Source organism: Syngnathus typhle, linkage group LG2 (assembly GCF_033458585.1).
Source record: "Syngnathus typhle isolate RoL2023-S1 ecotype Sweden linkage group LG2, RoL_Styp_1.0, whole genome shotgun sequence".
NCBI classification, from domain to species: domain Eukaryota; kingdom Metazoa; phylum Chordata; class Actinopteri; order Syngnathiformes; family Syngnathidae; genus Syngnathus; species Syngnathus typhle.
Window position 1 is genome coordinate 14944466 of NC_083739.1, and position 21098 is coordinate 14965563.

Here is a 21098-nt window from a genome sequence, read left to right on the forward strand (position 1 = left end):
GTATAATACGATATACCCCTATAATTATTATTTAAATAAAACAGGGAAATAAAATGAAAATCAGATCATGTTTTACTCAATAAAACGGAGTTCTGCAGAGATCAATACCTTTGGTTTTCATTCATTTCCAATGTAAAGTGCATGATAAACTAAATGTATTATTATTATTATTATTATTATTATTATTATTATTATTATTATTATTATTATTATTATTATTATTATTATTATTATCATTATTATTATTATTATTATTATTTGCAAAAATAAAAAGCGTCACAAATTAATCTATCGTTAACTTCCGGATTCCCATGCCGCTCACAACGTGACCCAGTGGGCTATGTAGGCCGGCATGCCGACCAATAGAAAGGCAGAAATTGAAGCGTCGCTGCCCTCACGTCACGGTTATGGAGAATTAAACATTGAGATCTTTTAACTGGAAAAGTACCACTATTTTAGTAAATACATTGTGTGTATAAATTCTTTATGCCTAATCATTTTAATTATATACCATTTCGTGTTTTCATCTTATAGGTCTATAAAATATGATGATAATCATTGTTTTGAAAACGATATTTTCGTGCCATCCTGTCGTTCATTTTAGCCACTGCGGGACTCACGAAAGGAGGCTACATGGATTTAGCGCATGCGCCTTTGAGCCAAGTGTTATGAAACCAGGGATCCGTGCGCAAGCAGTTTTGGACCCTCGATTGAGGCCAACGATCCTGCAAGTGGCTGACGGCACTTTAACACCCAAGAGGGAAGAATGTCCATTTCTTTGGGCTTGACTTAAATATTCTCTTCGGGGTGCTTCCGCAAGGTAAGGCAGTTGTTCTGCGGGCGAAGGTGTTTAGTTTTAAGCGGAGAATACCTTTTACTGTTATAAACAGCGCCACCGGTTACATAAAGCGTTCTCCCCTGACCCGGTTTCTTGTGTTTGTGTCCGGTCGTGGACGATCGTTTCAATGGCAAAGTCTTGCTTTTATTTAGTTGTCATCATTGAATTTGAACGAAGGGTCATCGTTTTGGCCTGATCTGAGTGTCAGATTGAAATTGTGAATGGAGTTTACGCTAGGTTCCAAGACAGCACAGACTCATGACCTAGTTTCCATCTGAGAGAAGTTCAGTGCGCCACCAGAGATGTTATGCATGTACAGTATGTACACTTTGTCATTGTGGTCAGGGAATCTATTTTTGTTCCAATGGAATTCACAAATTAGATTACTATCTTCAATAAAGATTGAGATATTAGCTCATTTGTGTTCCATATTGTTTTTAACTAGTCTACAAATCTCTTGCTGGTTTTAACCGTGTTTGGCGAAAATGTGAAAAGCAAAAGTAATAAATCAAGGTTTATTATTATTGCTGTTTAAAGACTTCATTATTCACTCTGGTCATTTGTTTTTTCGGTCAGTATAGGAATTATTCAATAATTATTTATGATGATGAAAATAGCTCTCAAATTTTGAGTGACAGATTATTATTATTATTATTATTATTATTATTATCATTATTATCATTATTATCATTATTATCATTATTATCATTATTATTATTATTATTATTATTAATATTTTGGACACAAATACACTTTATTATGACTGTCAGACTATATTCAGATTGAGCTGTCAGGTTATTGGCGCCAGTAGCCACACTCTTTTTTTTCCAGACTGTTGCTGTCGCAGGTTTCATATCAGCGAATGGGTCACAAGTGACATCATTCATGACAAACGTTTCCTTGACAAATCTGTCAAGTGTAGCCTCCCTGAGATGTCCGCCAATAAAAATCAACAATATGGCAAAGGAAGTGTTATCCTATTTTTGTATTTATTTTCCATTCCCAGATTAGTAAAGGATTACAAGATGAATAAAGCATCTTTGTCTATCCATTCATCAAGCCATCCACCCATACATCCATCTGCCGTTGTTGCAAAATGAGGAGGGCATTTATTTAATGTCAGGCAAGCGGCTCAAAGTCATTCTTGTACTTTGACCTGATGAGTTCTTGGAAATGTTGTTTTCTAACTCCTTGTCTATGGGAAGGTTCTAACATAGAAATCTCCCTGGGCCAAACAGTTACACCAGATAATGGTATAGCACACACTGCTCCAAAGTCAAATTGTCAGGATTGCAAAACTTTTATGACCTATTACATACAGTAATAACGACATGCTAGGTACATGCTCGAAGGCAATTGTCATGCTTTTATTTTTTTTCCCCAATAATCTGTTTATTTTTTCTTGTCAATGCAAACAATGCAATACTGATTTTCTCTTCTTCCTTTTTTAAACTTTGCCCCTAGCCTCTTTTGTATGTGGATATACTGTAAAACCGATATATCCAGTATGTATACGTATATATGCAATACGGACATTCACTCGGGTCTTCCGTTACAGTTGTTCAACAAAAAGGACAGTCATAAAAAGCAGTCGTCCACAAAGATGTTTAAGAGCTGATAAATATAAGCGGGAACTGGTCAGTTCAAAGACAGAATCTTTGAAATTCTCACAAATACATTGTTTTTGGAATTGTCTGTTCTTGCGTCTTGCCTGTAGACGTGGTTAACAGATTTAGTGATGAGCCTTTTCACACCTGCTCAGTCTGGTGTCTCTCTCATTGCAGCAAAAACAATCATGCAAAGAGCATGCTACCAACTCTGTGGGAACAGTTTGTTCAAAACCCATTTTCTGTTCTGACTGGCTTGGATTGGATTGGAGTGGGATAAGCCTGCTATAAACACCTTTAGGATGAACTAGAGCAAGGGTGTTAAACGTACAGTCAGTGGGCTGGAATAGGCCTGCCGGGGGTTCATACGCGGCCTTTGGGATTGTTGTTCTTTTTCATTCTTACATACAAACTCTTATTTAGAAATATAGGATTTGAACTCAAGTGCCTTAGAATCCCAAGTTTTGAGATTCGTGTGAAGATCGCTGTGCACTGATGTAATTTGTCATTGACGTTGACCCAACACTCCTCTTTTCTGTCGTCCCTTCCACAGACAAACATGGCCCCCAATTCCATCCATTGGTTCCGCAAGGGACTCCGTCTTCATGACAACCCAGCTCTTAAGGAGGCAGTCCAGGGGGCAGCCACAGTGCGCTGCGTCTACATTTTGGACCCTTGGTTTGCAGGTTCCTCCAATGTTGGGGTCAACAGGTGGAGGTAAGAGGATTGTATGTGGGGCAAATTGTGTACAAACAGTGAGTTTGACAACTGGGCCTCATAAGCCTTACAAAGAGTCAGTTATTTGGTCTGGCTCGGCGTGAAGAGTTAAATACTTTCAATTACGTACACAAACTGGATTTGAGAAGCAGATGTCAGGTTTAGTAAACTATTAATTCAAACATTCCCTGTACATTTGCTTTGCATACATCTTTTGGATTTCACTTAAACATTTGCAAGAAATTTTCAAATTCTGGGGTGAAATAATTTTTAAGCTTGCGTTACAAAATGAAAATTTTACTTGACTCAAACATTGCGTTCCGGCAAAAGTAACTGTGAGGTGGACGTGCTAACCAATGCGCCACCACGATCTTACGGCGAAAGTATGGGCCTAAAACAAATTGAATCTTTTTTTTTTTTTTAAATAGCCTGGTAATGACACAAGAAAATGGCAGAAGTCCATGTTTACACATATACCTCAATAATAGTTTTTCCTCACTGTTGAATAAGTGAAGAGGCAAATGTAGGTTAGTGTGCCAGGCAGCGACATTCAACTTGCGAGTGCTTATGTGATCGTGACCTACTTGTGGCGAGGCACTCTCCATACCGGCAGAAGCGTTCCCTGAAAAAAAGCTGCAGGCAAACATGCCGGGCGAAGGAAGTGCGCTCGCTCAACACAGCCGCCATATTACCATCTGCCAAAATATACGACAGCATAGAATCAGGATTTGATTCCACCTCCGGCCCTCCCTGTGTAGAGTTTGCTTGTTCACCCCGTGCCTGCGTGGGTTTTCTCCAGCCACTCCAGTTTCCTCCCACATCCTAAAAACATGCTTGGCAGGCCGATTGCCCTTAGGTGTAGGAGAAACCTGTGGTGAGTCCTACATGCAAGAGATTGTGAACCCGGGATATTTAAATGTAATTTGGTCTCATTCTGATTTAGTGCTTCACCACTCACAACCTATAAAAATAACTTGGTATAATTGGCCACGTTGGCCTATTGTTAATTTTGTAACTGACGCAACCATTGCAGCCTTTACACCCAGCTGGGAGGAGAGGCCTGCTTGCCTGATCAAGGCGTAGTGATCTGAACCCTAACTAACCATCCAACCATTGAACAGTCCTCTTCTTTGAACTGTCCCTGTATCTTTATTAGTTGTTAAAGAGCTTTGAGCGTATCTCCTCAGCGACAGTCTGACAGACGTGGACTGACTGTTCTGCTAGGCTCATGCTTGATCCTCATGTAGATCAGACGTAGTCTAGACTGGTGATGCCGAGTTGTTCTGGTTTGTATGTAGGTCAAACCGGCAGATGTGATTAGGCACCAAAACGAATTCAACTAACTGGCAGAAATTGTCATCAAGACTGCTCAAGACATGTTGTACAACAGTCATAGTATTCGAGGTGTTGCGTGTGGGGGAAGATGGTGATGATAACAGCGTCATCAATGTAAATAGCAAGTACTAAAATCCTGCAAAAAAAAGTGAGCTGTTTATATTTCAGCACAACATTGTACACACAACGCGAAGTTACTAAACGTGATTTATGCACGATGCGTTTTAACATCAAATCACATTTTGTCTACGCCGTTATATAAGTGATAATATCAAAATACAAACCTCTCTCACTTGTCAAAATGGGTTGTCTTCGCCATGACCTGCATTTGAATATCGGATGTACAAACAGTGTTCACAGGTAACAGGAACCAATTTTAATCATAATGAACGCTATCTAACCATGATATCGTACCACCGCATACACTGCCATGAAAAAAGGATAAAGAACAGACAAAGATAACCTGATGCAGTTTGATTTATCAACAGGAATGCTACCTTGCCCCTCTTGTTAATTAAATTCCAAATTTTGTTGAATCACATTCCAATTAAACATGAAAAAAAAAATTTAACACACATTTTAAAACTTAATACATGTATACCTTTAACAGTGGCCCATCTTTGCGTTCGTCTGGTTGAGTTATGTAAGTATTGTGCATTTTTCTGTTGCAGGGGACTGTTTTGTAATAATAATAATAGTTATGAATATTAAAAATAAAAATAAAAATAAAAATAAAAATAAAAATAATAATAATAATAATAATAATAATAATAATAATAATAATATTATTATTATTATTATTATTATTATTAGTAGTAGTAGTAGTAGTAGTAGTAGTAGTAGTAGTAGTAGTAGTAGTAGTAGTAGTAGTAGTAGTAGTAGTAGTAGTAGTAGTAGTAAAGTGCTTGATTGTATGCTGGGTCGCAATTCAACTTGTTTAATTTTCTCCTTGTCCATCAGGTTTCTTCTCCAATGTTTGGAGGATCTGGACGGCAAGCTCCGGAAGCTAAACTCCCGCCTTTTTGTCATTAGGGGCCAACCAGCCAATGTTTTCCCACGACTCTTTAAGGTCAGTTTCTCCTGTAAATGTCCCTCTTGGACGTTTTGTGATTTCATTCAAACACCCTTAAGTGCTTGTTGTGTCTGCCACAGGAGTGGAAGATCTCGCGGTTGACCTTTGAGTATGACTCAGAGCCTTTTGGAAAGGAAAGAGATGCTGCTATCAAGAAGCTGGCTATGGAGGCAGGAGTGAAAGTCATCGTTAAGAACTCCCACACGCTGTATGACCTGGACAAGTACGTTCTAAACCTGAAACCAGGCGGACACTGAAAACTTCATTATTGTGTAGCATCTAGTGTGGCCATGTGCAATTGGACTGAGTGATGGTCTCTAACTCTTCATTTACCCACCAGGATTATAGAACTGAACAGTGGCCAACCACCGCTTACATACAAGCGTTTCCAGACACTGATCAGTCGCTTGGATCCGCCTGAGATGCCTGTGGAGACGCTGTCAGACAGCCTGATGGCCAACTGCATCACCCCCATCTTGGAGGACCACGGAGACAAGTATGGGGTTCCATCCTTGGAAGAGCTCGGTGAGAAACCGCTGCTGTCGCTCATTTGAGTTTTTCCGTTTTCTTTTCGCATTGATGGTAAAAACGCGGTTCACAATGATGAGATTGTTTAGTCCACGTAAGACGTATTGGGCAGGGCAATAGACGCTTCATGGCCTACGTCACAATGATGTCACAGTGTTAGCTGGAGGCAAAAGACACCGGAGGCAACTGAACGGAAGCCAGAAGTAAACAACCACTAGCTTCATGAAGAGAAATGTCGTCTTGTTGTGTTTTTGGTTCCGAAAACCGTAAAGGCAAAAATGTGAAATTCTATCACATACCAGCCTCTGCCTGTCAGAGAAATCGCAGATGGCTGTGGTTGAACGTGATTAGGTGAAAGGATTGGAATGAGGGTATCAACAAACAACGCTCGTGTTTGCAGTGTACACGTCGCATCAGGTAAGATATCACAGCAAATGTACTTTCATGAAATGATGAAATTGATAATCGCCCAGCCTCGTCTTCTGTCCCTGTCGTTGACTTGGCAGCATTTGTGACCGCTTGACACAAGAGTCGTTGCTGAAGTATATTGTAAATTTAAACTTGTCAATTCAAAACGTAGGTAATGATTTATAGCCTCCAGTTTATCAGTCATGCAGAGTGTTAGGGTTTGCAGAAGATTAAGTTAGAGTGAGCACCACCCTAACACAGAGTGACTTTATTCACATATTCACTCAAATGACTGTTTTTTGCGTCCTTTACAACATAAACACTGTTGAAAAGTTCTTTGCCTCCAGCTAAGCCACGCCCCATAAAAACTTTGTCTACAAACTTTGAAGGGGTCTACATATATCATATTTTCAACAACATATTTGTTTACAGAAAAACACAATTGTTTCCATAACATAGGCATTGATTGTAAATTAGCTAACTACGACATAGCACACACTCACATAAGGAAAAAGCATTAAGTGCAATTTTAAAACGATAACAAAAATTCAAATGCAGAATATAATGAGGAAGCATGAAAAACGAGTAACAAAAACATTGTACAGTATAAAAAAAATAGAGCAACAACTATAATGAATCTTAATATATTTTCCACATACAAATGATTGAAGGGAAAATGGTTCTAGATTTCACCATTAAAAAAATGTAAGTAGGGTACGTGTATAAAAGGTTTCAAGTAACATTTTGGCAGCTGTGAATGTCATGCGAGTGAAAAAACAGTTATGCACCTGCTGTTCACCGAGAGACATAACAAAACACTGAAAGTCAGCTAGTATGTGACCCTGAACAGGATAAGCAGTAGATAAAAGGATGTTCTCCGTGGTTGAATCAAGTCTATCCGTCACGCCCCTTTTTTGTATTTCAAGAACCCATTGGTCTAAATCTGACGATTGGATTATCTCATCTTCCTCTTGAGCTTCCATCCAGATGTCTGCTTTCCATTCACAGATGGCTTGGCTCGATTGAGAGCACAGATTTACCTGCGGCCGGCCGGCCGCTGCTGTCACACGGGCCTGTCTTTCACACAGTTTATTTAAAGTTTCTAAAGCTACGCCAGCTAAAGTCAGGCTGTTCGTCTCCTAAATTAGCCTCGAACATTAGTCGCGCTGTACGCCGCTGTCAAGCCACACTGACACGAGGCAGCCATCTGCTGCCACCACCTGAATGAGGTGCAAACTGTGTGCCGCATGTGCTTATTTATACCAAGATCAGCACGTGGGATTGTGTTTATTTATGCACACCACCAGTCGATAGTGTGGACACACATTTTAATGAATGAAACCATGTCCAAACTTTTGAGTGGTAGGGGATTGCTTGCATTGACGGATGGGGTCTACCCAATTTCCGCTGCAGTCACATCTGCAAATGTCCAATATGTATCTGATTTTTATCCACATTAGCAAGAGGTCTTATTCTGATGAATTTATACAATTTCATATATTTTCTTCCTTTGGAATTGTACCCCTCCAGAACAAAAACAAGAACGAGGTCATAAATAGTGCCATTGGCTGGATTTGTGCACAAACTTGATATACAAGCATACATTTGAACTCACTTCACAATAAGCAGCACTTGACCAATGGTGAACAACAAAAGTATAAAGGGAACCAAACCTTAAAAGGGACCCAAATCTGAGGTCCACCCAGTCTTTGTGAGTGGATTGTGTTCCACCATAAAGGTTGCACCGTGTTAAATGATATAGAATGTTCCTTTTTAGTTGGTATTAAAAAGCTGAATTAGTTATTATCTGTGTTTTAGGCTTTGACACCGAGGGCCTGCCGACAGCTGTGTGGCCAGGAGGAGAGACTGAGGCTCTAACCAGATTAGAGCGCCATTTAGAAAGAAAAGTGAGCATTGTCTTTTATATTTCGTTTGTATTTGTGATGAGACAGACTTCCTTGAGCATCCACAAAGACACTGCATTCCAGAAAACTGTCAAGTAGAGGTTTGACCTCATTGTGTTCAAGGCAAATGTACAAATATTTACGCCTCCCTTTTTTGTAGATTAAAGGATTATTCATGTTTTAGAAAAAATGTTAAAAATTTGTTGCGTTAGTCTCCTAATTATATTTCAACAGGCATCAATTGTATGCAGATTTACGTTATTTATGGGTCAGGCCAGTCCAATGTACATTTTGCCAAGTTTGAATGACAATTTGATGTTCTATTGCATGTTTCCAAATTGGAGGTTAAACTTTATACTACCCTTTTTCTGGATTGCTGTGCCATGCCATGTCCACAGAAACGGGTATTTTTAAAAGAAGACCAAATTTCCTGAGCATTTTTGTCCAGATTGAAGTTTGAGGGCACTGAATGAGAACCTTTTAGGATACTCTGGCCATTTTCTTTCTAAACAAGTCTCCTTTGGGAGCGACAGAGGAGAAAAAAATCTTTTGTTGCTGTTGTTTTAATAACTCACCCACAACTCATCGAATGACGGTTGTCAGTCCTCTTTTTCTATCAAAGTTAATGCGCCTTCAACTATTGCTTTGCAATACGTTCGCAATTGGTTGTGAAGTTTTTTTCAAACCCCTGGGTGAGGAAGCTAAAAGAAAATTCTAAATACACGTGCCCATGTAGACATTGTCTTACTGTTGGTTGCTGTGGGATGCTCTGCGCCTCCCCTGTTTTCCTTGTGCACGTTGCAGGCATGGGTGGCAAACTTTGAGCGTCCAAGGATGAACGCCAACTCGCTACTGGCCAGCCCAACGGGCGTCAGCCCTTATCTGCGTTTCGGCTGCCTCTCCTGTCGCCTTTTCTACTTCAAGCTCACGGATCTCTATCGCAAGGTGGGCACTCATCACAGAGATCTAGATTGATTTTCAAAAAGCTGCTAGACAGTTACGTAGTTAGTAGTTTCAAAAGTTGGTCGTTGAAATGTTGCAGTTTTATCTGTTATGAGTTGTCCGATTAAAACTCTGCTTCCAATATTTTCTTCTCAGGTGGAAAAGAACAGTTCCCCTCCTCTCTCACAATATGGACAGTTACTGTGGCGCGAATTCTTCTACACGGCGGCCACCAACAATCCGCGCTTTGACAAGATGGAGGGGAACCCCATCTGTGTTCGCATTCCCTGGGACAAAAACCCCGAAGCGCTCGCCAAGTGGGGTGAAGCCAAGACCGGCTTCCCCTGGATAGACGCTATCATGACTCAGCTGAGGCAAGAGGGCTGGATTCATCCCCTGGCTCGCCATGCTGTGGCATGCTTCCTCACCAGAGGTGACTTGTGGATCAGCTGGGAAGAAGGGATGAAGGCAAGCTATAATTGGATTTTAGCCACCGCTATTAACAACCTGTATGTTCCATAAAAAGTGACGATGATTTCTACAATGTTTTAAGACAGGTAGAATTTGACCAAGTCTAGTGGTTCTTTATAGATGGCACAGCTGCGCTCAGGCATGACTTTCGGCGCATGATAGGTTTTGTGCTGGTGCAAATTTTCAGACTGTTATACTGTGGCACGAGACAATTTGCCGGCTGAAAGTCAACTAAACTTGATGCCAGCTAGAACCACATCTAAAAGTTGCCACAGGTAGTATAATGCAATTGGCGAAGACGAACAATTTGGGTGAAAGGTGGACTCCAAGTGTCCACTTCACAGATCTCCCTGGCCAACTTTAGACCAGCTGCTGGTGCAGATCTGCTTGTAGTACTTCATGAATGTACTTTGTGCATTTCAACCTCTTACATTGACCCCAGCACATAAGTTTCGGCTCACTTGGGTTTGTCATGCCACAGGTTTTCGAGGAGCTGCTTCTCGACTCCGACTGGAGTGTGAATGCGGGCAGTTGGATGTGGCTGTCCTGTAGTTCCTTTTTCCAGCAGTTTTTCCACTGCTACTGCCCTGTGGGCTTTGGTCGGCGCATCGACCCCAATGGTGACTTCATCAGGTGGGTAGCTCTCCCTGCACAGAATTCAAAAATAGAATTCAAATTCTCCTGAAGATATATTCTTTCATGTTGGGTCGCTACACTGTATTTCTTGCTTTTAATTGATTTAAGATGCTATATTGGAACAAAATTGTTTGTCGGTTTATATGTTTGTTTATTAAACATGATAGAAAAATAGCAGAAATTCAAACGATCATATAAAACTATTTGGGTAAAAGTCGCTTTTATCATTCCCACATAAACGCACGCACACCTGTGAGGATCATTATCGAGTCAGGGTATCTAATGTCTCCCTGTGCTTGCAGACGTTACTTACCTGTCTTAAGAGCTTTTCCTGCCAAGTTCATATACGACCCATGGAACGCGCCCGAGTCAGTACAAGCGGCCGCCAAGTGCGTCATCGGCGTGAACTACCCAAAACCAATGGTGCACCACGCCGAGGCCAGTCGGCTCAACATTGAGAGGATGAAGCAAATCTACCAGCAACTGAGCCGATACAGAGGACTAGGTGAGGACACATTGTTATTGATGGACACGTTGTTCTGATGTGTAATACAGATTCTGTCAGTCTGCATTTTCGATAGTCACTCTGATACTTCAGCTTGAAATATTTCTGTCAATTTAGGTCTGCTGGCATCCGTTCCATCCACAAATGGTAACGGAAATGGAGGAATGATGGCCTACTCACCTGGAGAACAACAGCAGGGGACCAACCGAAGCAACAACAACACCCCCCACAGTAAGTGCACAGAGGTTTTTATGGGCACGTTTGCTGTACGCCAGCCATCCTGCTTCAATTTTACTTTGCGCCGTCATTCTAGTGGCCGGCGTGTCGGGCAGCTCTGTCGTCACAGGCAACGGCAGCGGGAGCATCCTCCTTAACTTTAACAGCGAGAAACAGCCGGGGCAGCGACGACAAATGGCGCCGCAGCACGGTAAGTCACATGATATGAGTTTCCAGATTAACCATGGATGAAAAGTTCACCTTCTGATACAAGTTGAATCACACAACTGTTGAGTTCTGAATAGTGTGAACATTTGAATGGGTTGTATAGAAAGCGAGTATGTAAACGTTGTCTCTTACAGGTAACCATACAGTGCCCGAAATCAACACAGCGGTCACCAGTGGCAAACTGTACCATGAGTTTGCCGTGCCTCAGCACCCAGGTAGGATGGCATTTATTTAACTGTTTTATTTGGCCATCACTGGTCATCACTTTTGTAGTGGCAAAATCAGTCTTGCACGGTCTTTTCCTTACCTTTACAATTTCACTGTATAAGAACTCATAAGAGTTCACCTTATAAGATCACCTTTTGCTTCTTTTTATCATCTGTAACCCTATCCCGCCCCATTTTTTATTTTTTTTATCTTCAGGACTTGCACACATCAGAGGCAGCATGACAAGAAAACGCGAACGGGAGATAGAACGCGAGGGTTCGAGGGAGGAAGACACGTCGTCCTGCTCGGGTCACAAGATGCAGAGGCAAAGTACAGAGGTCAGTTGGGAGAGTTTAAGCCATCGCGAAAGCTTTTAAACATTTGCCACATGTAGAGTAGCTAAACAGAGATTTCAAACTTCCTTCAGATCCATACATTTTCTGAATGCAATCGAATAGTGTCTGCACAAACAACAAATGGGAACATGATCACATGACAGTTGACTATATAGCTTACATTATGTGTCTGAGCAATGTTCAGTGGATTTTAAGTTGCACTAGGGCTGGGTGATTAATCTACTGCTATTTTACTAATATGTGAGCATTAAGAGAGACTTTTTGTTCAACGCATCCACAACGTCTGTAAGCAAAGGTTGTTGATATTGACAACTTAGCTATATGGTCATTACTTTTAACTATTAAAAAAAAAAGAAAAGACAACACACCTTGATAATTGTATGAAAGCGTATTTTATTTGTTAAGGGCGGAGGTTGTTGCTGTGCCAACAAAGATTTATGGCCAGGCCGCCATGTTTGATAGGACTTGTATTCAAATATGCTGTTGCTGTGCTCACAATGAAAGATCCAAAACACTAACTATGCAAAACGGTGGTGGTGTTCACTCATGGAAACCACCAGTATCTAAAAGGAAAGAAAGTATCACTCATTTTTAGTTTTAAAATGTTTGCATTTCTCTTACAATGCTTACGAGTTGTTGGTCTAAAGGTGAACACACATCTTGTTCTCGTTGCACGTAGCGATCCACGGCTTTACTTAGCTACCTGTATCCTAGTAAGCTAGTCTTAACTGCAAAATAGAAAGATGACAAAATCAGCAAAATACAACCACTATATTAAAGTTAGAATCCTCAACTAAAGACCAAAGCCATTTCAAGGCTAGAATAGGAACGAAATAGGAATTCCTTTTACCAAAAAATGAAAGCTGATTTGCGGCCAACACTTTCCGTTTGCAGTTCTACTTTACGTTACCCACTTTATTTTTCCCTGTTGCATCAGTTAGAGATCACTGCACACCGAGTATGTTTTGTGTTTTATGTTGTGTCTTCTGATTTTTGCTTGTCATGCTTTGTGTCCCGCAGACCACCTAAAGTTCATCACAAAAGAAGACACCGACTTTGGTCTTCTGTGACACACATTCTGTCAGAAACTCCCAGGGTGAACACTGAGGTGAAAATGTGATTCAAGGCTCAGATTTTCCGACACGTCTGGCAACTCCTGACCTAGCTTGCAGACTTGCAAAAAAAAAAACATAGAAAATAATTGCAACTAAGTATTTATTTGTTTTTAAAAAAAAAAAAAAAAAAAAAGAGAAAGACAAAAAAGAAAAAGTCAGACCAGGTGTGCCCGTAAAAACCTTAATTTGTGGGAGCACTACATAATACTTTTTGCTGCCACTTCTCAATATTTATGTATATAAAATAGTTTTTTTCATTGATAATCCACACATAATTTCTCCCAGTTGCATCTGAATGAAAAATAACAGTTCAGCGTTAAACTAACATGTTGCGTACACAAGTGTCAAACTCAAGGCCTATTGTATTTTTCGCACTATAATGCATAATAATGTTTTTTTGAGTAAAGTTTTTAAGTGCGCCTTATAGTGCAGAAAATACGGTAATTGTCTTCCCTTTCTTTGGGTAAGCAGTTCCACTTTTAAAATAAATTGGAAAAACTGATTTTTAAACAAATTCTAACTGAACGTCGTTATCTATAAATTTGTCGTGTAATTGTGATAATATGAGGTAATCATACATTATACGGGTTCACAGTCACAATTCCCGTTCAAGGGAAACCATACCATGATGTGACCCGTGACCAAAAAACAAGTTTGATACCCCTGCTACAGACAATGATATGGCAGTTAAAAGCAACATCGGGTTATAAAGGACAATCTGTCTCTGTATTTTGGTTCATCTAATCTGAAATGTAAAATGAGATATGCCAGGTATTGACACACAACACTGTATATAGTACCTCAAACGAACGTTTGAGAACCCTTTGAAAAAGTAATCAATAGCTTTTGCCGACTCCTGGGGATGTCATTTTTGAGAGAGCATCACAGTTCTGTTAATCTTTGCCATGTCACATTTCCAACTCAGTGGTTGCCCTGACGTTGTCGCTCGAACGTTCTTAAGGGCACTTGAGCCTGTGCGACATTTTCAACGATGGTTCGCAGTCCTAAGGTGTTTTTAAGGACGCGGATCTTCTCCAAGGTCCCCTTTTTTTCTACTGTTTCATATAAAATAACCAGAAAAATAAAGAAAAATAAAGAGAAGTTGTGTTTGAAACAAACATTCCTCACAACCAAGTCCGACCTCCTGTTGAAGGACGTCAACAGCACCAGCGTGTGTGACAATTGACGTCCAGAGGGTGTTGTAAACTGTCGCTGTTTGAAGGATGCCTGAATCCAATTCATAACAAACATGGCTGACATCGGGTACCCGATGGGCTGCGAATAAGTGGCAAAGTCGGCTGCTGTGGTTCGGAGTCGAACCCGAGAATGTCCACATTTCCCCTTGTAGGATGCAATATGATGTTCATACTGCCTAATAAAATCTACATGATGAGTCAACATGTCAACTCTGAGCCCCAGTCAGGCAGGCCGGGGCATTATTGGATTCATAGGACAGAGCCTACAATGTGACTTTGTGTGTCGAACAGGTCGCAATTCTATTTGTCGATTCAGTGTGACCGACAGTAATTCAGAGGCTAACATGAGCCAAAAATGACTTTCTTCAAAGTTATTGTTTTCTCATTGGATTTTTAGTGTTGAAATCGGGTTGTTTTGTAGAATGACTTATAATAAGTAATAATGCTACATTTATTGTATCATTAGCAATGCAAATATCCACTGCCCCTTTTCAACAGTTGTTTTGTTTCAATTGTATCCCAAAAAGGCAGATTGGGGCTGCAGATCATGTGGCGACTCAGACTATTTTGTTGTTGGATTTTTTTTCTTTTATATTTAGGTGGAGAGGGGAGGGGATTGTGGATCTGTATCATAATTCTGTGTTTCTCTTGAGGATTTAAACAGTTTATGTAGCGATGATCACATCCAATGAGAAAGTAAATGTTTTTCTTTGAGTTACGCTGCCCAGCATCGCACAACGGTGGAAGAATGCCATACGCATCCATTACATTTCACCTGTGGCCTCAGTGTCTCACCTGAAATGAGCTGGTATGAGGTGTGAAATTCCTCCACCGACACCATCGAGTGTCTGTAAACTGGTGCTTATTTTTTGTCCTCCATCGTGATGTGAAAGGCCTTGTTTGTGATTGATCATATTCATGACAGCGAAATAAAAATGGTTTCAACTTGACATTCTTTGATTTGAAATTTTTAGGAACGTTTGCAACCATGTCATGTCAAACTGTCTCATTGATTGTAAATCTATTTTTATGTCGTTGACCATCATCCAATTTTAAAGTTGCTCAGTCGGTGAGGTCACATCTTTTCTCATTGCACCTCAGTGGCTCAGAGCTCAACACATTTTTCACGTGTTGTGAATTCCTGAGGGAAGACCGGTGACTCCCTCATTATTACCTGGAATCCCAGGCGCACTCTCTCATACATACACACACCAACGTTTACACATGGAAATCAAGTCCCTGCACTGTTTGCCTCCAAACAAGAGTGTTGCTAGGTCTGACTCACAGCACACACCTGAATCATGACAGTGGGAGCACATGAACTTTAAAATGGCAGCCGTACTGATTAATTAAAATACAGAAGGACTTTAAGCAACAATTAAAAAAAAAAAACAGTGAGCATGTGAAAAATGTCTTAATCATAAAATACTTACCGTAATTTTCGGACTATAAGTCGCACCGGAGTATAAGTCGCACCAGCCATAAAATGCCCACAAAAAGTGAAAAAAAACATATATATGTATATAAGTCGCTCCTGAGTATAAGTTTACAGATTCATGACATTGTGAAAGTAAGCTGAATGTACCACGTTGTAACTATTGCTTATATAATTCTGCTGTCCCTCGTTGTTCTTTAAGCATTTTAAAGACAGTCCTTCCCAATCTGTGATCAAAACAATGACTAAATTGGTGTTTTCAATCATGCTTTGGATTATGGAACCTCAGCAACTCGCCTGCGGCCAGTGCACCATGCAAATGCATTTCGGCGTCACGGGTATGGCAGGGTGTATAAAAACGGAACTGCCTGGACATACACTCATTCAGTTTGGACAGCTCACAACTTTACTTCTTAAAAATTTACTATTCCCACATCAACATGACTGCCAGCAAAACTCTGGTGAGTACAGAACGTTTTGTTTTCCTACTCTAAAAAGAATTACAACATTAAAATGTACATTCAGGTTTAAAGAGAGTTCAATTATGTTCACCTGGAAAGTTTATTGTGCATTTTAGGTTCATTCTGAACATTCCTTTTCGTGGGTGGTTTACTTTGGGTTCAACACCCTTCAAACATGTAAGGAGTATTTGGAAAATACATCTTGCAAAGTGCTCTTAGTGGCGGGATGGCAAGAAATGCGGAAGGGCGACATGCATCCACTGGCCTTTGCCAACTATAGGCAAATATTGATAACAAGCAAACATTGTCCGCATTATGTTTGGAGTAAGGGGCTGATTTGTTTTTAGCCAAAGCTGCCACTACAAGATCTCTATTAACACGCTTCGAAAGCAACGCTCAGAAGTGCTTGCACATATATGGAATTGTTTAGCCAGAGCATTAAATTAAACTATTAAACAATCAGTGCCTTTGCCCTTACTTCGTTGTTGGGCTCTGAGCCGTCCGAGTGCAAAGGGAGTATTGAAAACTGGACACTGGGCAGGAGAAATGCAAGCTCCTCTCCACTATTATGGTTTTGCGTGCATTTGAATGCTAACACTCGGAGCTGTGATGTTACTGCTTAAGAGATCATACTGACAACTCTTGGGCTTTTATTTCTGTTTTCTTTATTAGGGTTTCCAGCTCTTACTGGTCTTACTGGGGACAGTGTGCAGCAAACCTCTGTGTCCAAATAAGTGCACTTCTTCACCCAAATTTCAGCGCACGCACTTCCAACACGTGTCGGATTTGGGAGGATCTTCAGTTGCTCCCTGGGAACTGACGTGAGTTGGAGTTATTACAACCCATCAACAGTTTTCTGGGAATTGCTCTGGGGTCTAAAAACCTGTCCTCATAAAGTTCTATTTCATTGCAGGTGGAATTTTAGTGAAGGTAGGGAGCCTGAGATCATCGAGCATGCCGTCTGCAAGAATTGCACTGTGGCGCACATGGTTGCCAAGCCCATCTACATCCAGATTCCGGTCTACAAGAGAATACGCAACAAGCCACATGATATCTGGTGCAAATGTCCTTACGAGCTGGCCGTGGGATGCACTTGTGTTACCGCGCAAAAGGAATGAGCTTCACATGGGGCCTGTTGTTCTCCTTGCTCTACTCTAGGACACGTCCCTTGTTCTACCGAGCATTGTCGTTTGACTCACTTTGGTACGGTATGCATTTCTTTTGTGTTTTGATTGTACATAGAACGTTCCAAAATATCCCAGTTTCAACCATCATTACGCAATAGGCTGGTGGTGAATCACCAACAGGGGATTTTCTATGGGGAATGGAAAAGGCAAGAAAAATAAGTTTTTAAGACATTATAGTGCATTAAGAGGGAGAGAGGAATTGAAGTTTCTGTCTCGTGTTTACAGATGGTTACTAAGTATGTCACGTTACCTCAAAGGCCTGGAAAAGTGTTAGGGGCTTAGAAAAATCATTTTGAGCTGAATCCATGCACATGGGCACAAAGAATGGTTTTATTTTATCGATGTGCATGTGGTAGGCAATTAACTCGTTTTGACTTTTGCTCATGCATCTTGGCGCTGTGATGTAATGGGAACTGTCAGTAACCACTTGCACTCCAATCTGACTAGAAAGATCAGCAGCAGACAGACGCCAAAAAAACCCACAAGGTTGAACCTTATGTGATATATTTTTTATTACCATAGTTACAGGCTGCTAAAAGTTGTACAAAGTACACGCAAAGTATCTGATAGAACAGGTAAAAAGCTACACGCTACAAGTGCTACCTTGTATAATCTCCAATCTGAAAAAACTCTGAAATTATAGTGTTGCCATTTAGCAATACTGGAGTAATAGAAGATTCACAGAAGGAGTTGAATCTGTGGAATCTCTACACGATGCATTGATGAGCGGAGAATATTTATTTATGAGTTGTGCACTTTGGAATAGACGACTTGCCCTGACACAACAGCAGAAATGCAAACAGGAAAACTCAAGTCTTTGACCTCGAACCCAGGAACTCTCTAATAAGGCTCCTCTGTAACCATGGTAGTGAGATCCTTTGGAATTTCCTTCAATTAAACTTTACAGTCAGAAGTTGTAGTTGTGTGTTGCTGCAAATGGTCGAGCATCCGCCGGTGCCAATGACACACCTGTTGCACAACAACCATGGATTGATTGGTCACACTGACCACAGACTCCCATTGGGAGGTGAGCATTTGCGGTACCTATAGGTACTGGACAAATCTTCCAGGGGTTCAAACATGAACTGGATTTAGGTTAAAAAAGTTTCTAATAAAAGAATGTTACTGAAAAACCTCTCATCATTGTCATCCAGATGTTAATATGTGGATGAGTTGAATAAAACTGAAAAGAATCTTCTAATTTTATTCTTGCCTATGCCTTCTGTCTGATATTTGAGGTTGTTTAGGAGATGTTTCAAAACGGCATCTCGAAACGAATCGGAGTTCGACTCGAACGTTTCCAAGAGCTTTGTCTTAGAGCGATACTGATGGAAGAGGTCCTTGATCACCAACTTGACGAATTTACTGTAGGTGACCATGTCCATAGTGGCAAAGGATTCCAAGTTGACTTCATTCAAAACTTCCCGATAAACCTTAGTGATAATCATCTGCACTTGGCACTGTCCCATCGACTTCTTCACTTTCTTTGGGAACTGTTTCACTAGCGTCATGATTAGCATGCTTACCAGAGTCAGAGCTAGCTTCTCCATGATTGCTGTTGTGATGACAACTGGGGCTGTGTGAGACTGCATTTCAGAAGACAGTGAATCTTCTGGCTGCCAACTGGATTCCCCTTGACTTGGAGTCATAATTGAAGACATGAGCGTGTCGATATCATTTAAGGCACCGCACACTGCATTTGTACTTGCTCTCTTCTTTTTGGACTCCATCTCCATCCAAAGGAGCATCTGCTGCAAGAACGTACCAACGGAATCCTCCACAACGTGAAACAGAACATCCGAGTTCTGTTCCATATATTTACTCTGCCCGTGCATTTGCTTGTCTACAAACTCGGAGTTTGCCTTGACATGATCATAGATTTTATCACTCAGCTTTTTCGAAAACATTGTAATCTCCTCATTGAGTCTTTCATGGGTTTTCACGACTTTTGTTTCTGGCGTTGTAAATTTGATGTAGAAGTCCTCGATATCGTTCTGGATTGCCTGAAAACTGAAAGGAGGAGGGTTGGAGGCAGGTCGGGACACCTCGGGATCACACAAATCAGCAGAGGCGTTGGGGAAAGCCACCAAGTACTCGGATTCTTTCCACAGACCTTGACGGATCACATCAGCCATCATTTTGTCAAACCTGATTCTTGAGAACTCGACAAACTTTTGTTTGCGCGAGTTCGTTTGTGTATGTGAAGAAAAAAAGTTGGTCAACGTCTTCTCAATCAACCTCAGATCGAAATGAGGTCTTACTGGGTTGCTGCCGTTAATGTCCGTATCTGAGGTGTAGTGAAGATCTCCAACAATCGTTGTGACAATGTCAGACGCTGTGCCTTGAACATCTGCAGAGGTTTCAAGTTGTGAATCTTCAGATCCAGTGTTACTGCTATCTGACCATTTGCGGAGGATTTTAGTCACCGCTTCGGTTGTCTCACCAGCACTGATATTTGATTTTGAGATGCAGGATGACTCCAGACTCTGCTGTTTCTCAACCTCTATCAACTGGCCGTGTTCAAGGCTCGACGGCTGACGCCAGCACGCTCCGAAACACCGAGTTTTTGACTCAACGTGACCTAGATAAGTCCGCAACGCACTGCAAGCGAGACGTACCATCTGGTAAAGCACATTGAGATTGGTAAAAGTGCCGGGGATGTACATGAGGGGCACGATCTCTCGCGTGTCTGTTTCTGTAGCTGATGTCAAAGTGCGATTCACCCTTTCAGAAACCTCATCTGTTAACAGTGAGTCCAACTTGCTGGCGGAGTTGCACTGCTGTAACGGGGTGCCCAGCGCTGAAGCAAATGCGCTGTTGGTTGCGCCCTGCGAGACGGGAGTCAAATCCTCAACTGTGGCTTCACCGACCCGCTGGATGAACTCTGGTATGATGAGTCTCAAGGTATCGGTGGCGAGCTTTCGCGTCATCTCTGTGCACATTTCCGCCAACGTGGCTCCCGTATTGGAGTCAAAATGCCCTTTGGAGAGCAAGCACCACTGGGCTGGTGAAATTTTGTCAAAATGTTTGGACACAATCGGCAGGATGCTGTCCGGATCCACTGCAAAGTCTGATTCCATGTTTCTTGTCCAGTGCGTCCCACTTTGAATTCCAGATTGTTAACAATGTGACTTGATTGTTACTACTGAGCAATTTTGTCTGACTCTATGACAAAGGTGGATTTCAATAAATGTTCTTTGTGATGTGATATTGCCCTCTCACATGAGAGTGATGACATCATTTGATCTTGAAAGGTAGACTCTAATCATATAACTTTACTTTATGTAGTAGCAAAAAGACACTAATAACTTGCGTAAGCATTTACTTCTGACATTTGCACTACCCTCCCTCCTATTAATTCTGAGTTTTTGCTCTTTTTTTCAGAAACATGATTTTGGTCTCCAAATGACTGAGGGTGTGATTATTTTCCATTGTTGGCAATGTGAGTCAGGTATTCCGCATTCTATTTTCGGGATACAATCAAATCAAATCCTCGGCCTGTAATTTTTTTTTTATGAATCTATTGCTCAGTTAATATGTTCTGTTTTTCCATAATCCATCTTAAGTGTTAAAAATGTCTTGCTGTCTTTGAGGATGCAGCGATAACGATTGAACAAACGTGACAATTTGGTTTTTTATCTTCTGAAGTGATGGTTTCGTACGACGCCAGTGATTCTATTCTTGTATTTACCGTCCCATTAAACACAAGGCAAGCGGTGTGCGAAGCCAACAAG

General features: G+C 41.0%; 1 protein-coding gene across 1 annotated transcript; it reads left to right on the forward strand.

The window, feature by feature from the left end:
• The first annotated feature begins 644 nt into the window (after positions 1-644).
• LOC133148209 (cryptochrome-1-like) lies at positions 645-15231 on the forward strand. Its single transcript, XM_061271383.1, has 15 exons — positions 645-820; positions 2999-3162; positions 5458-5566; positions 5650-5792; positions 5910-6094; positions 8324-8412; positions 9214-9354; positions 9508-9819; positions 10304-10455; positions 10761-10963; positions 11081-11194; positions 11277-11390; positions 11542-11622; positions 11831-11952; positions 12991-15231. Exons 2-15 carry the CDS (start codon positions 3005-3007, stop codon positions 12997-12999), a joined length of 1932 nt encoding a protein of 643 aa, XP_061127367.1. The 5' UTR covers positions 645-820; positions 2999-3004; the 3' UTR covers positions 13000-15231.
• The last annotated feature ends 5867 nt before the right edge of the window (positions 15232-21098 follow it).

Bases quoted from the DNA above. Each gene is read 5' to 3' on its own strand.
- LOC133148209 (XM_061271383.1), top strand. From the start codon at position 3,005: ATGGCCCCCAATTCCATCCATTGGTTCCGCAAGGGACTCCGTCTTCAT. The intron at 6,095-8,323 runs GTGAGAAACCGC...TCTGTGTTTTAG, and splicing joins TCCATCCTTGGAAGAGCTCG to GCTTTGACACCGAGGGCCTG. The intron at 9,820-10,303 runs GCAAGCTATAAT...GTCATGCCACAG, and splicing joins GCTGGGAAGAAGGGATGAAG to GTTTTCGAGGAGCTGCTTCT.